The sequence below is a fragment of the Canis lupus genome, chromosome 1 (genome assembly GCF_048164855.1).
Source record: "Canis lupus baileyi chromosome 1, mCanLup2.hap1, whole genome shotgun sequence".
NCBI lineage: Eukaryota > Metazoa > Chordata > Mammalia > Carnivora > Canidae > Canis > Canis lupus.
Genome location: NC_132838.1, coordinates 56,371,368 through 56,387,670, shown reverse-complemented (window position 1 = coordinate 56,387,670; position 16,303 = coordinate 56,371,368). Strand labels below are relative to the sequence as shown.

At 42.4% G+C, this 16,303-nt stretch overlaps 1 protein-coding gene across 20 annotated transcripts in view; it reads right to left on the bottom strand.

Annotated features, from left to right (window-relative positions):
• The window catches only part of AFDN (afadin, adherens junction formation factor), a 137,586-nt gene that overhangs the window by 39,476 nt on the left and 81,807 nt on the right, over positions 1–16,303 (bottom strand). For 14 of the 20 annotated variants that reach the window (XM_072830825.1, XM_072830854.1, XM_072830832.1 and 11 more), the window contains 10 exons: positions 13,682–13,743; positions 13,354–13,559; positions 11,410–11,430; positions 10,531–10,676; positions 10,155–10,249; positions 9,465–9,730; positions 8,019–8,162; positions 6,363–6,561; positions 2,828–2,931; positions 491–577 (listed from right to left, as the gene is read on the bottom strand). In XM_072830825.1, the coding sequence (XP_072686926.1) occupies positions 491–577; positions 2,828–2,931; positions 6,363–6,561; positions 8,019–8,162; positions 9,465–9,730; positions 10,155–10,249; positions 10,531–10,676; positions 11,410–11,430; positions 13,354–13,559; positions 13,682–13,743 (1,330 nt within the window). The remainder of the gene's footprint in view (positions 1–490; positions 578–2,827; positions 2,932–6,362; positions 6,562–8,018; positions 8,163–9,464; positions 9,731–10,154; positions 10,250–10,530; positions 10,677–11,409; positions 11,431–13,353; positions 13,560–13,681; positions 13,744–16,303) is intronic. The other 6 variants (XM_072830880.1, XM_072830926.1, XM_072830917.1 and 3 more) reach the window with 1 other exon arrangement.

Genomic DNA, 16,303 nt, shown 5'->3' with positions numbered 1-16,303 from the left:
TGCAGCCCAGTTGAAGGATGTGCTCTCCAGGCCCCTTGGAAGAGACCACCCGGACAGGGAGCCACAGTCTGCCTGGGTGACACATGCCCAGTGATGCCCATGTGCAGGAATACTTGAGAAGTGTGTCTAATGTCCCACCTCTGACCATGTGCGAGACCTCACTCCTGTTTCAAACTCAGGAATCTCCTTTCTCCCATGCCTGTCGTGCCCCATCACATTCTGACTCTGCTCACTTCTCAGGAGCACCATCAGCCAGAAATCAAAGTTACACTCCCTGCAGCTCCCATTTCCAGAGCAGATGCCATCATGCAGTTATGTGAGCCTGAGCACCTAGATACATTCGTGTGACACCCCCTCCCCCACAAACACAACTGCACGCACCACCTGTCCATGGGCAGCGAGGGGCTCCTGCGCACTCAGCTCTGGGCCAATGCTGCTCAACATTCAGGAATGCAGTGTGACAGCCCTCACGTCACCAATTGCATCCTACCTTTGCTGCAACGATGCTAAGGCCCATCCCATTTTGCTTCTTAAGAGTCACAGTGATTATTTCAGGTTCTTTCCTCAGAGGCTGAGCCTGAAGGATGAAAACAAACGTTTACTTTATGGCTGAAATGAAGTATATCTAGGTTAGACAACTCATAAGTTGACCTGCTGATCACACTCACTGTGGTAAATGGCACAGACCATGGGGGAACAGGCAACTGAACAGTAAAGAAGAACAAGTTGTACAGATACTGCTCATGGATTAACCCAGCAGAGGAAGTATCAATACTAAACTCAAAAGCTGTGAAGGTGAAACTAGTCATAAATGCTATCCAAATATTATTTGGAGAACTTAATATAAAACTACACTTCCATTACCATCAGGTTAGAAAAATCAACCACAAAAATAAAATTAAAATCTTACTTTATTACCTTTCAAAATAAATTACTAGTTGTTTAAATAAGAAATTTAAACTCCTTTTATACCATCTATGGGGAGGTCAGCAAAAGACAGTTGTAACCAAGATGATCCAACATCTCTGTCTCTTAGGAAAATGCAAGAGTTGCTGGATGTTAGACAACCCAACTGCGACAATCCCATGATGTGGGCAGTTCTACTCGAATCAGTGAGAAGCTGGTTCTTGAACTGATCCATAAACAAATAAACTGTCCACAAAGTTACATGTTATACACATGTCACTCCTCACACAAAGAATGAACAAAACAACAGAAAAGAATTACCAGTCATACACGTTAAGGGATAGTTTAATTAATCAAATACACATGTATGAAGGCACATGGCCAACAGGTGGTAATTATATGTGTGGGTTGTTAATCTAGAACTAAGGTCAGTGAGAGAACATTTTAAGGAAATAAGTAAGATTAGATGACATTCCAATTTTTTTTTTCTTTTAGATTAAGACCTGAAAGCTCCCAAGGAATCTCTGATTACATGAAGAAAATGAAAAACCTGTGATCCCACCCAAGAAGGTACTCACTGTCCTATAAAATCTGGGAGTTGGGAACTGCTACCACTTGGGAAATCGCTAGTGAGGTTGAGAGAAGATATGAGGGGCACATCCTGTGTCAGTGGCCACATGCAATCAGCTCTTTGGTGGAACAGTGGCTGTCAGCCAACTCAGCTGCTAGAGGTGGACAGTATACAGCCTCCAATCTAAAGCAGGCTACTAAGTCATGACTAATAATTATTTGGAATTTGATATAAAAAATACACACTACATGATTTTACATTAAGTATAATATTTGCATAATCTATGTTTTCTCAGAAATTAGATATGTAATAGAGACACACAGCTCTGACTACTGATTAGTATTTTAGGGTGGTACTAGGAAGTCTCCGAAGCTTTAGCAGATTTACGGCTGTTTCCATACACATACCACAATCTCTGCATCTTGGCCTAGGCACACCGGATATTCCACCCCTACTGGGAATCAGTGGACCAGTGAATAAATGGCCACATTGAATCACACATAATGCACTGACCCCCAACCCACAGGAACCTTGAAAGAAGTACTGGCACATGGGTTTGCTCCTCTGAACCCTTAAGTGGGTTCAAAAATGAAAATGGCAATTATAGAAAGATACTTAGATGAACTCAACAATGAAGTTCAAAAAGGAAAAATTTCATTTGTTTTTTTTTCTTGACTGATATGTTAATGAGAAATATGCCAGTATATGCAGTACAAGACAATTGTGTCTGCCGTCACATTCTAGGGCACAAGAAAACATTCTTTGTTGTTTAAAACTCTCCACAGAGAGCAAAGCAGAATCTTCCATAAAATGTGTGAAGCTAGCAAACACTGAGACTGACTACTCTTTCAAAAGATACAAAATTAAAAAAAATAAAAAATAAATAAAAAATAAAAATAAATAAATAAATAAATAAAAATGAAAAATGAAAAAAAAGATACAAAATATCAGCGACATGATACAATTAAAAAAAAGGTAGAACCAGCTATAAGGAGAAAATATTTCTACCAATGAAAAACATTTTCTGATAAAATTCGTAAGATTATTTCATTCATATTTTCTTCAAAATATCTATTAACATTAAGGCTGGTATAGCTGTGGGTAGAAATATGCTTTATTTTTTAAAAATCCCATTTATTTATGGACACAAGTATATATATATGGCCTGGAAAAAATATATATGTAAATTATGGTTTCAGATTTTTAAAAATAAAATTGGTATTTAAAGATGATTTTAAAATATACTTATCACAACAATGCTCACTATAATCAAGGAATGGGTTTGCATTACATTTTCAAATCGTAAGGAACACAGGTCTGTGTTCCACCCATCACCCTCACAATACTTGCCAGCTCCGTGTTCTCACGCAGAAGATGGCTCTCGTAATCTGCACCCTCAAAATATATTGTCCAAGTACCTGGTGAACGTGCATGAGGGATTAACCTGCAAAATCCTAAGGAGAAAACAAGCAAATGATGAAACTGAAAAGCATGTCAGCTACATCATCTTCAAGAAGGGAAGCAACATCACATATCAACTGCTCACTACCTCATGATGACCTGTGCCCTCCTTTCTATACAACCCTTACTCCCTCTGAAAACTGAACTATCAGACACAATCACTGTTTGTTTGGGTCCAATGGAATTCAACACCAAGTGAAAAGGGAAATTGGTCTTCCCTCCTTTTTTGTTCCACAGCACATTCTTCCTTACTTCTATGAGAAATTACGGAATCACACTGTGAGTCCTCTCCTGCGGCCCAGGCTCTCCTCAACAACACCCAGGATGCTTTCCACAACGGGGACCGGCAACAACACGAGTACACACGGCCGTGCACCGTCCCACAGCACACTCAGCTCCATGGTTTCCAGGAAGATAGCATCTGCCCTGCAGGATGGACTCCTTCTTGTGACTCTGTCCAGATTTCCTTACTTAGTCACTTACATTTCTCACAAATTTTAGAATCACTGTATAATGTTTTAAGGAGTATCTTTTGATATTCTCATCACGAACAAATGACATCTTTACAAAACCTAAGCTTTTCAATTAAAAATAGGTTATTCATGTAGTCAGATCTTATTCTATGTTACTCAGAAATTTCCTGACAAAGTCCTATCTCATAGGCCTTGCACAATTCTTAAATCTTCTCCAAAGAGTCTCACTATTACTAGAAGCTACCATTTACAAGGAGCACACTGCGTGCCCGACTCCGCACCGCCTCAGCACGGCCTGCGGACCTGGGGCTGGGAGAGCCCCAGATGACGCCACCTGCCACTCCTGCACTCTCAGATTCTACCAGTAAGGAAAGCTCGCCCATTATTTTGGGGCACCTATAAGGTTTTCTTTGCAGTAAGGGAAAATGGAGATGTCACAAGAGTACAGTTAAAGATATAAACTTATCTTTTTTTTTTTAAATCGTTTCAATCCATTTTCATTAAAACATAACCTACAACTTCTCTTTCTCCTGCTTGAGGGAATTGTAATTACCACAATTTTGAAATGAACACTTTCTATAATTTTTTTTTCATATGTCAGGGTTCCACAATGAGGCTTGATCCCACACGAAGCAGACATTTTCTGCTTTCTTAGCTGAAGGAATGCATCTCAGATCAGGTATGAGTCTGTGCTGGTTTTATAGCCTCCTCTCACACAATCATGTTATAGGACAAAACAAAAGGAATATAAACCGAGAGCACATAGTAGTTCTTTATTTGGCTTACAAAGAATTGAGCGTGAAGAATTAAAAACACTGATGTCATAAAAGAAAACACCGAGTTCTTTGTAAGTCTTGTAAAGGCATCTCTGTAATAGGCTGTGCTATCACCTGACACATATGGAATAAGGTGGGGACGCCAAGATCATGATGAAATATCACCTATGTCCTGAAATCAATCATCCAGGGGAGCCTCAGGGGAAGTCCTGAAGCAAACTCCACTGCCAAGGCAAGAGCTCACTCTTCCCATCTGGCAAGCATCTCTGCTATGGCACACATCACAAAACCGACAGCTGTGTACACACCACAAATCACACACACGTATCTGAAAAATGCCAGTAAGTGAGCCTTCCTGTGTGCTCGTGCATAAGCCATAAGCAAAAAGTGCCACCGCTGAGCACTCGATGCCCAGCAGCCCCATGATAGGTGCTGAGGAGAAGCCCGCCCGCCTGCCAGGACTCCAGCTCAACCCCAGAGAAGGCACAGATGTGCACTTCAAGTGATGTCACAAAAACATCCTCAAAGAACACAGAATCACTTGTGGGACAAGTGGCTTAAGCGTCAGGAGGAGGCGGAGGTCTTGCAGACAAAGGGCTACATGATGGGGACTTAAGGAGATGAATGCTAGGGGGCACATGGAGCAGCGGGATGAGGCTGCCAGCCTGTCTGCATCCTGGGGGCGAGGGGCCGAGCTGGGGCAGAAGAGCCAGCAGCGGGGCGCAGCCTTGGGCACCTGCCACCTGGGACCTCGGGGGGCAGGGAGTGCTGCTGCAGTAGCCCATCCATGGGTGTGTGAGGTGCTGGGAACACATGGCTGATGGCAGCGGGTCTGGGGGTGTGTTAAGTGGAACCCACACGGCGATCCATATCCCCGGGCTCAGTGCGGTGGTGGGGCAGCAGGAGACACACTCTGCTGGGATGGAGGGTGGCCCTGACAGGAGTCCTGGCCCACTCTGAGGACAGCACTGACTGCTCACAAGAGGCAGCATTCCTGGCAGGGCTGCGGCCACACCTGCTGGTAGACATCCAAACACCTGATCCTTTCATTATGAGGAGCAGCCTTCATAAAATGAGAATTCTGAAGAAATCTCTTTATTGTAGCATGTGCAATAACCATTGAAATTAAAAATCACGCTGACTAAATTTATATAGACGAACACAAAACCTTAACTTTGCAATTATTATTTTTGTTTAAACTAACTCCTGAATTTTGAATCTATTTTTCTATTCATCTGAGCTCAACGTTACAAACAAGTAGCAGACTGGGACTGAAATGTGGTCTAATTTAAAAGTTTACGCTTCAGATGGAAGTGTTGTATGTGGAGGGGAATGACAGAGATGAGAGAGAGAGAGAGAGAGAGAGAATCTCAAGCAGATTCCCCACTGAGTGCAGAGCCTGACATAGGGCTCATCCCACTACCTGAGAGCACAACCTGAGCCAAAACCAAGAACCGGATGCTTAACCAACTGAGCACCCCTGGGCACCCTAGAAGTGTGACATTTTTATCAACACATAGCCAACAGTAATATGTAAAGAGACACAGGATCAAACCAGAGAAAGCTGGCTGCCCTTAGACACGATGAGCTGGAGTCTGGCCCACAAGCATGCAGTAGGTGACAGTGGCAGCAGTGCCGACTCAGAGACCAGCTCTGTGCCAGAGGTGTAAGGGCTCCATAGGCTGCATGCCCGAGCCTCACAATGATCCCAGGAGGTACACGCTATCCACCTGCCCATTTTGTAGATGGCATGTCACAGGAGTCAGAGTGGGGGTTGGAACTAAGACGGTCTGATCCTCCTGACAGCTCTGCTGGTAGCAACACACGGTGACAATACAGTTCTAGCAGATGAGCCAAGCCACCAGGCTCCCAAAGAACAAAGTGGGGAGCAACTCCTATGAGCCTGGGCAGAACTGTGGCTGTGACAGCTGGTAAGCGCAGCAAGTACCCATGGAAGGGTCACAGCACATCCACAAGAACTTTGTGGCTGGATATCTGACTGCCCCCGCCTCCCCGTCACACGCTTATGTCCAGATCCTGGAACATTGCTTTCTCCAGAAGCACACGGTGTGGGCTCGACCCAAGCACACTGCCCCACAAACACACAGAACTGCTAAAATGCTCACTTCAACCCGGGTCATAGCGTAAACTCTACGTACAGTAAATGATACTCACCTCTCTGGCACAAAGGGTCTAAAAATTCTTGTAAACCATTTGGAATGTTCCTGACAACATCACAAGAATAGCCGTCTTCTGGCAAAAGAAAAGGCAACTGCAGATCGGGGTCCTCTTCCAGCTGCACCTCCCGGCCATCACTGCGCGCCAGCTCGTCAGCCGTGTTTTCAGCCACAGCCACCACATTCTCTATCAGGTCCTGGTCAGAGTACAAGAGTACACTGACATCATAAACACGCTATCTGACTGGCACACAGACTTCCTCGTGTGCAGTGAGGCCACACACGCACGCAAGGGCCACAGAGGGGGAACACATTTCTCAGTATGTTTAAAACCAGCTTGCAAATCAATGGATCAGAGAAGTACATACTGTTAACATACAAACCGAGAGAGTAATAATTAATCTCAAGTCCTCTTCAGCCTTAAAAGAGAAATTATTCAGTCACAACAAAATGGTTTTACCTTTTGAATGGTAGTCCTTTTTTTCCTGTGCAATTTTTTAACATCTAGTTGCTAATAATCCTATTTTTGTAAATTTTTAATGACAGAAAAAGCTCACACAACGTTAAATGTAAAACAATCAGGACAAAAGAATCTATTCTCAGCCAATCCAGGGGAAAATTCACCAACCTGACCTGTACAGCCTGATGATGTGAACACAGCACCTCAACTCTCCCCAGCAGTTCCAGGAACGGCAGCCTCATGGGGGAGAAGCAGCCCCTCACTACCCTGTCTCTCATCCTAAGGTCAGCTTCCTGGGCCTCTACCGCCACAGATCCCACGTGCCTGCTCTTGAAACCCACACTGATGGAAGCCGATTGCATCTCTCTGTATCTAACTTTTGTGCAGATGGCGCAGTGCATTTCATCTGCAGTGCAAATTCACCCCTCGGCGCCACTGTGACAGGACCATCGATAGATACACTGTTGTGTCGGTCAGCGTTTGCGGATTTCTGATCCTGGGTGACTCTGTACACCACCTTTGTTGGCATAAAGTTAATACTAGAAGCTGCCCCATCCCCCTGATGATCTTCCCTTATCAGGGCTCCTGCCTAGAGCAGCTTTTATCCCCCTGTGACAAGTGCTTGCAGCCTTTCTCACTCTGTGAATAGAAGCTGTAGTACACATTGTGGGCAGGCTGCTCACCCTCTACTCCTCCCCTTGAGAGGCATGAATGCCAAACCTTGATTCCTAGCAGTCTGATGCCTCTGCGTGGGTTGGAGAGGCCCTCTTGCTGCGCAGCATGCTGTTGGCAGCATAAGAGGACGTGAAGTGGATGTGAGGGGACACTCCATGCCTGCAATACAAGGATGCCTATGGCTGTAGCAAGAGCTCTTGGGCCTCTGACTCTCAAGTCGCACCAGGGTAACTTCTTAACTTCCTCTCCCCCAGTCCTTCCAATGATTTTCCAAGAACCTAATTCCCTGAATTCAATCCTTTTCTATTTAAAATGCTTGTGTATTTTCTACTTCTTGTACTAAACCCTAACTCAAATACCAACAAAATACGATCTTACAAGATGATTAAGTAACTTTATTAAAGAAATAAAGTAATTATTATAAATGCTCCCCCCCCAACTGCTTTTTTAAATTAAATTTCCCTATGCAAACATGTCTCACACTGTGTGGCTAATGTGCTGTCATTCACATTCACTCACCGTGGGAATAAAAGGCTCATCAGGTGCACAGTGGTAATTCTGTAACAAGGCTTGAAGTTGCAGTGAATTTAACTTAAAGCAGGTACTGTTTATATTTGGAATGTCATCAGGTGCGTATTTATCCATTGTAAGCAAAGTGGTTGCCTGTTTAAAAGAATAACAGGAGATATGATTCAAAAGTGTTTTATAAGCATTCCCCTTAATGTAACACTTAAAACTGTAATAACTTGCTCATTTGATTTTGAAATCCAGAATCTTTTTTAGGGAAACACACTTCCATTCACATGGAATTGAACTGAAAACCCGCTGTCTAGTAAAGGTTTACAGATGGCCTCTTAATTTTATTAAAATATGTACGTACTTATATTTTACTAAAAACATAAAATGTAAATAAAATTCAATTACTTATGTTCATAAATCATTTAAAAGAATTCTCTCAGTAACTGTAAACATTTACAAGGCCATTCGATCACCAATTACTGGGGTCTAAGGAAAGTTTCGTTGGAATGACTTTTTACAGCCAGCTAATGCGATCCAAGGAGGAGGAAGTGCCCTCCTTCTACTAACTTTAAAAGAGATTAAGAAACTGAAAAAAACCCCACAAAATTATATACTATAATAATAATCACAAAAACCCGCAGTAACTTTTGAGGCTTCTGACCATCACTTCCTTGATTGTAAAACCCATCTCTAGTCCAGGGCTCCGTAGGGACACCCGGAGAACTGGCCAAGCTCTTAGCATGCAGCTGTGACACTCCTCGCCCCCTTCTCCATCTCCTGCTCCCGTCCTCTGGGATGTGAGGACCGCTGAGTGCTTTGCCCTTTCTCTTCTGTGCATCCCCTACAGGTTTCTGCTTTGTGGGTCACCTGGCTCTGTAGGCTAAAGAACAAATTATTATCCAGTTTGAAACTGGAATCCACCCATCCAGTATGGAGATTCACAAAATACACCCACTGGTCTCAGGATATTTATTCTACTGCTTACCACTTGTTATGGTTGAACTGTGTTCCCTAAAATTCATACACTGAAGCCCTAACCCCGTGTACCCCAGAATGTGACCTTTGCAGAAAGGGTCCTGACGGAAGCAAGGACAGCAGGTCTAACAGGACTTGTACTGTATAAACAGTGGATGTGTGGGGAGACACGTGCGCACAGGGAGACTGCCCTGTGAAAATAGAGGCAGAGAACCCCCCTTCCACTTTGGCCTTGGCCTTCTGGCTTCCTGAACCGTGAGACAGTGTCTGTCATTTAACCTTGAGTTGGTGATCGGTCACGGCGACCAGGGATACCAACATACCATCATTTCCTTCCCCATACACGTGGGAAACCCCAGAGGGGGTAACTGATGTTCTCCTGATGAACCCACATTCTGACCCACGACAGGGTGAGAGGCACTGGTGACAAAGCCCATGAACCGTGGGGAGGGGAGAATCGGCACAGCCCACCTGCACGATCCTGCTGAGGTGACAGTCTGCTGCCAGCTCCAGCCCCTGCTTCTCTGCCCAAGCTTCCACGTGTCCTAGCTGCTGGCGAATAATCGCCCCCCAGTAGTGGGAGCACAGTCCCGACTCAGGGTCGGTCACCAATCTGTTGAAGAGCCACATGTTGATAAAGTGGAAGAGCTGAGAGAAGAGCTGGATGGTCAGGGCAGCATTGACTCTGCAGCGCCGCAGCAAAGACATGGCTCCCGTGAGCGTGTGCAAAACATCATCTGTTCAGAGACGCAGGATGAAAGCAAGAGTCTTTTGAACGAATGGTGAATTCAGAAAACGGCAGTTATGGTCAGGCCTACTCAGTCACTCCTGAGATCCCAGTCTCTCCAGACAGGAGACAGTGGTGAGGTCTGAAACCACACACAGGAGTGAACTACGCATAGCGCAGCTCGCCCCAGGAGATTTTCCGAAAAGGCATGACAACACACCAGAACCAGAGCTATTCTTAAAACAAAACAGATGGTAGTTACTATTTATTAAAGAATGCCCAATCCAATAGGTTATCTCATTTATTTTGAAAATATCTCCTCCTTATGCATATTAAATATTAAAATGAAGTTAAACAGGAAGGAGGGAAGAAGGAGAGTGGAGAGAGAGGGTGAGGAGAGAGGGAGAGTAGGAGGAGAAAAAGAGCCTCCTGACCTATTTTTGGTCTCTGTAGGCTGTTCTCCTCGGGGTCATCCAGGAAGGCTGGCATGTAATTATTCAGTTCTGATTGAAGACAATGAACCAGATATCTGAAAATACGTAAGCACTTTTAATAACGTCAGCAAGACGCACCGCTATCAGCAGACATGACATCATGAGTGAAATAGTTCATACTATTTAGAAATATTTTCCATTTACAATACAACAGTCTTACTCTCAGGATTCTTGAAACACGGCTCAATAAATTCGATTTGTTAAATCAACCCATTTGGCAAATAGTCATGCTTCTTGGTACTCATCTTCGATCAGGGTAAATAAAAACCTTTAAAGAAAATCTCTACAGAATAATCTCCAAGAACGTGATCCTTACTTAAACGCCATCTGAACCAAGTGTGCTAAAACGTCCTGGGCGTCCAGTGTGATTCGACTAAGATCTCGGTCCTGCTTAATGAAGTTGAGCAGCTCAGATGCATTGGCCATCCAGAAGGCAAGGGCCCCTGCAATATTCTTCTGTTTCTGTAGACAGAACACATTCCCATAAGCAACCCCAAGACAAACAAAAAGAATGCAAATAAAAAAGGAATGCTCTTGAAAAGCTGCTGGAGATAGACCAGTGCCTTCCCACTGTCACCAGGGTATTTACCACAGATACCAGATATTTGCAAAGGAATTTGGATACGTTCACAGCAATGGAACTGACAACGTCTTCTTAGGATTCATGTATGGACACATGGATCCAGTCAGCCACCACGTATGGCATCAGTGTAGAAAACAGAGATCCCAAACCCTCCGACGCCCAATTGGAGATCGTGCATTATCTGGTAATCTGTGAAGTACACACGCGTCTATCCACGGTTACCCACAGCCACCCTGATACGCGGGCCGCTGGCTCGGACGCCGAGCAACTCGGTATCAAGTACTGATCTATCGCATCATCTCCCGACCACATGTGCAGGCCAGGCAACTTCAGATGAGATCCAAAGAATAGGAACCAAGGATAAACAAGAGAGGAGAAACAGAACTTTCGTCATTTCATATCCACACTCAAGTGCATGAAGCAGAAATTATGAAATGCTGGTAAAGGTTGCACAGTCAAGGAAGGATTTAGTACTGCAATGTTTCAGTTGCTGAATGAGTGTTATGAACCGTCCAGTCCACTTGCTGGGGTATTGTGTTTTGACATGGAAGCAGCGCGAGAAACTCAGCTAAGCCGACACAGCCAGGACCAGTTCCCAGCAGCACGTCCTACCTGATCAACCTGGTCTACTTCCTGGAGAAAAACAGACGGAGGGAAATCAAGCAGAACGAGAGAAAGAAACTTGTAAACAATCATGATAGTTCAAAAAAATCAAAACACTACTATGAAGGTACGACATGAAGGTACGACATTTGGTTACTTCCCAATTACATGTTCATTCCTGGCCCTGAGGCGCATGCCCGAAGGGGCCAGTTCTACGTTCTGAGCGCTGGCGCAATAAGGGACGGGACCCCTAGGGCTTTTAGGAAGAGACGGGACAATAGACACAAGAACACACGGATCTCTTGGGAAGGCCTAGACGCGAAGGACTTCTTAAGGTCTTTTCAGGACACCATGTGTCTGACTACTTAAGGGTACGTTAAGAGGAGTGTCTATCCCCGGGTTTAACGGGATGAAAGAGACAGTAAAGACCAACAGAAACCATAAAAAATAAAAGTCAAAACTTTAAAAATGTACAAAAAAAAAGACATAACTGTACTAAAACGGAGTAAATTGGCTTCTGAAAGTAGGTTTTTACAAATTAAAGCATTCATTACTACAGTTCTTTCCTAAAAACTTTAAGATTCCCCAATCACATACTAAGTAAGGCTACATCTGAAGTTTAAAAGACCGGTTTCGATAATGATCATCTCATTGACTAGTTCAAATTCAGGCAGAAAAAGTCTATCAACAGTAGTCTGAGGACAGGAATTTCACAATTTGAAACTGGCTTTAGAAATGCAAACACGATGGAAAACAGACGGTGGCTCTGAACTAAAAGGAAATCCTTGTTTCTTTATAAATTAGTAAAAGAGGAATACAAACTGGGATCCAAATAAAGTGACAATCCTTTTTGGCTGTTTCCTCATTTGGGTGTAAGAATCCTAAGCCCATTAGATTCATATGCTAACCCCTCCCACATAAAAGAAACAGTTCTTGAAAAATCTGGCCTTTTAAATCAACAGACTAGTTTGCTCAAACTATCCTCACAGGAGAAAAACAACCAAATCATCTAATTACGTTGCTTAACAATGATACATAACTAGGGTTTAAATTCCGTGGCTGAATAACAGCACTGATAAGAGGTTTAGAAAAACTTTGAAAAAAGTCTTAAATTTGCTTTTAAGGACGTAAGATTAAACCTTCAAATTATCTGTGAGTTTGGAAAACTGCTATGCCAATTTTACCAACCACAGATGAAGAGTACTTAAAAAGAAACGAACCACTCTACAAAGAGAATACCCTTCCCTCCTTAAACTTTCAACATAGTTTTATTAAAGAATCTGAACATTTCATCATAATTGAGAAATGTCATGATGTCCATCACACCTATAAAAGTGCTACCAAAAAACCCAGGTAATTACTACTGACATCATACACTCACTATAAAAGAGCAAATGCCCTTCAAACCATGAAAAAACTCTAAGAAGGTGGTTGCAAGGGTCCGGGGGAAGGGATTATGAGGACAGACTGCTCAATGGGCACGGGGTTTTACTGTGGAGTGATGGAAATGTTCTGGAACAAGAAGTGGTAGCTGCATAACAGTGTCAATGTATGGAATGCTTACTGAATTAGTCATTCTAAAATGGTTAATTTTACGTTAATGTGAAATTCACCTCAACAAATTATTTTTTTTTGATTCTACAAAAACCCACAAGTCTCAATACATTGAGACCATTGCAAATTTTAAGGACCTTTACCATGATCATTATTACATTACACATACAGTACCTTCCCTTACTTCTAACATTTGTAGGAAGAATAGAAAAAAGTTCACATTTCTTTTCAACTTGTAAAGCTATGCAATTGTCAATGCTATTTATAGAATTTTCATTTCAGAAAAGACTCTTAAGGTAAAGTCACACATGTAACCAATGGGAAACATTGAGCCAACTGGCTTCACTGGTGTCAGACAACAGGCACACTTACTGACTGGCTCTGCAGGCGGAGGCTTACCTGAATCACCCCCTCCATCATGCTCACCATCTTGTTGACTATTGCAATCACTTTGTGAGTGCGCTCTGTAGGGCTGACGTCGGGTCTGTACTGGCTTGACAATACATACCGACATGCCATATATAATACATATGTAGGTGACAACTTAAAATGGACTGTAGAGCTATTAGTATAGTTTATAATGGCAGATAAAAATGAATCTTCAGCTGTGAAAAGATTTCAAAAAAGAAGAAAAAGAAAAAAAAGAACAAAAAAAAACCATGAAAATCAGATGGAGGAAAATGGAACAAGAAATAATTCACTAACAATGGAATCTGAAATTACTCACAACTTTCCCTGAATTCAATGCTTGCAGGCAGTATCAGCTCAGGCCCAGGAGCATCCTGAGTTCTGGAAGAAGAAAGTGGCCATCTCTTAAAATCAGGTCACGTGGCTAAGAATATCAATAACAATCTATGCAGATTTCGGCAACTATTTTTACAGTCTCCATACAGTTCTTACAAATAATACATGGCCCAGTAACTCGTGTTCACGTGGAAACTACTCAACTATTCAAATGAGCATACTGGGGGCGAGCATATCCCTACTCTTCACAGAGGTCAGTTCTTTGAAGGATCTGCTTTCATCATGAGAACTGATCTGACCACAATTCTCTATTATTCATGAAGATTTCATGCGGAGTAGGGCAACCAGGCTGTCATGCACCTGCTATGGCAATGGCTCAAGTCACAATGAAAAGCCACTGCCAGGACACACAAGAAAAACTAAACCACAGTGAGCCTGACACTTAGCTCTCATACATGGAGGAGAACCAGTTCCTACGAGCCAGACTCTGCCCTGGCTTCTGATGAAGCTCAGAGCAGATGATCACTCACTCCATATTAGCATTTTGTGATGCTCACAGGGAAGCACGCTTTAAAAAGAAGACATCCTACTCACAATTTTTCCCAAAGTCATATCAATTCATTATTTAGCCTGACTTTACAAAAATAAGGTGCTGCTGAGAAATAAAAACCAAGAGCAACTATGATTTGGAACACTTCTAAGAATTAGCACTGTCCTCATGTTTATATATATTCAGGTATTCTGGATCAAAGTACTTCAAACATTAGGTATGTTTCTGTTTCTATCAAAGAGTTCTCCAAATAGTGGATCACCCTGCTCTCACTGGTAGGACAAAGGTTCACTGTTCAGTGAAATTCTTCTCTCAGCTACAAACATATACATATGTAGGTATGTGTCCACCAGGCACAACATAAAATACGATCCTGTGTTGTATACTATGGTCAAACAACAGCTGAAGCCTTTAGTAAAGCACGGGATTTCTAAAACGCGCAGGATAAAGAATTATAAATCCAGTTTAGATCTCCTTACCTTGGATTTATACTATTATCGATGGAGTAGTACATGAACTACTCCTTCATGTAGACAGGTGCTTAGGATTTCAAGCAATTTAATCATCACTCTGAGTTTGCTACTAGCTATGTTTTATATATAAAATATACGTAAGTCACCCCTCACTCCTAACAAATTGGCAAGTGATTAGGTTCCTTAAGAGTTTAAATCTTTACCATTTTAGTTCAGCTCTAACAGAGGACCAGGAAAAGTTTTCCAAAAATCTGTCCTCAAAAAGATTAAGAAAATCAAAACTGACAGCAAAAGTAAAGAAACATGTGTTGTGCCTTCCCACAAACTTAACTGGAAAGCAAAGAGCAGGCCTTGATGATTTACATGGGAATGAAAGCGACTATTGAGGTAATTATCAGCTCAGAGGAACACGGAGCTCAGTGTTCACAGAGAGCTTCAGATCTGGAGGAAGGGACAGTCAACACCTCCGTCGGTGTTTCTGAATGTGTTCGTGATTGAAATGACCGTCATTTTCAACAGGAACACTGCGGTCTACTGATTCTGGACAAATGGTGGCGAACCTGCCAAACCTTTGTGTTTGGAGTCACTGGGACAACCGCTCACTCCCTAAGCTGGCTCCTATAACAACTTGTTCAAGAAAGGAGATGAGAGGGAGAAGAGCCCATCATGGCCACAGACCAGTCACTGGTCCCCAGCAGCGATGCTCCCTCCCACCAGTCCGCCTCCCCAGGCAGTGACTGAGTAGCAAGGAGAAACACAGCAAGGCACCTCAAGCTGTTGTAACTGCCAGAAGGAAAAACAAAAGTCTTCTCATCAAATTATAGGCTTCAATGTCTCTTAGTCAATGATTGAATAATTTGGATTTAACAATTTAGGTATAAAAAGGCTCTTATAAACAATAGAATTTAAATGTCCAATTATGTAAACATATCTCTCTTAACTGCTGTATTTATAGACATCTAAAATTGTAGATAAGCAGTTATTTTCAATTTAGTATCTATGCAATAAACTGGATGAACCATACCAATCATCTGTTTCATCAATTTTACACATCTGGAAAAATAAGGACATTAAAATCTCACCAAAAAAATTAAAAAATGTATCAAGTGATAACTTAAGGTACTCCATTACTAAAAACGATTGTTTTCCTTGACTTAAATCAGTATTTTAAACATGTCTATTAAAACAACTTTGATTTTTATGAATAAACGAATTAGCATTGCTTATACCCACAATGTCTATGTGAGAAACACAGACTGAAACAGAACTACCATCTGTTGCTATCACTGCTATAGTATCAAGAAGGTAGGACATTGCTACAATTCCAGTAACACCTTTAGTACAATCTTCATTCACAGGATACAGTCAATTCTAACATACAGTGAACCATCGGATGGCTACCTGACCCTGTACTAACATACTACATTACTTATCGACTATTTATATATACTCATTAATTTTGCTTGTCCTAAAAGAATTACCCTAATCAGCTTCTTTCATCTCCCCCATTTCTTGATTTATTCACTTGTTTAAGAGCTATGATACCTTCCTCTCGATCACCTTTTAACAGAGGCACTCTCTT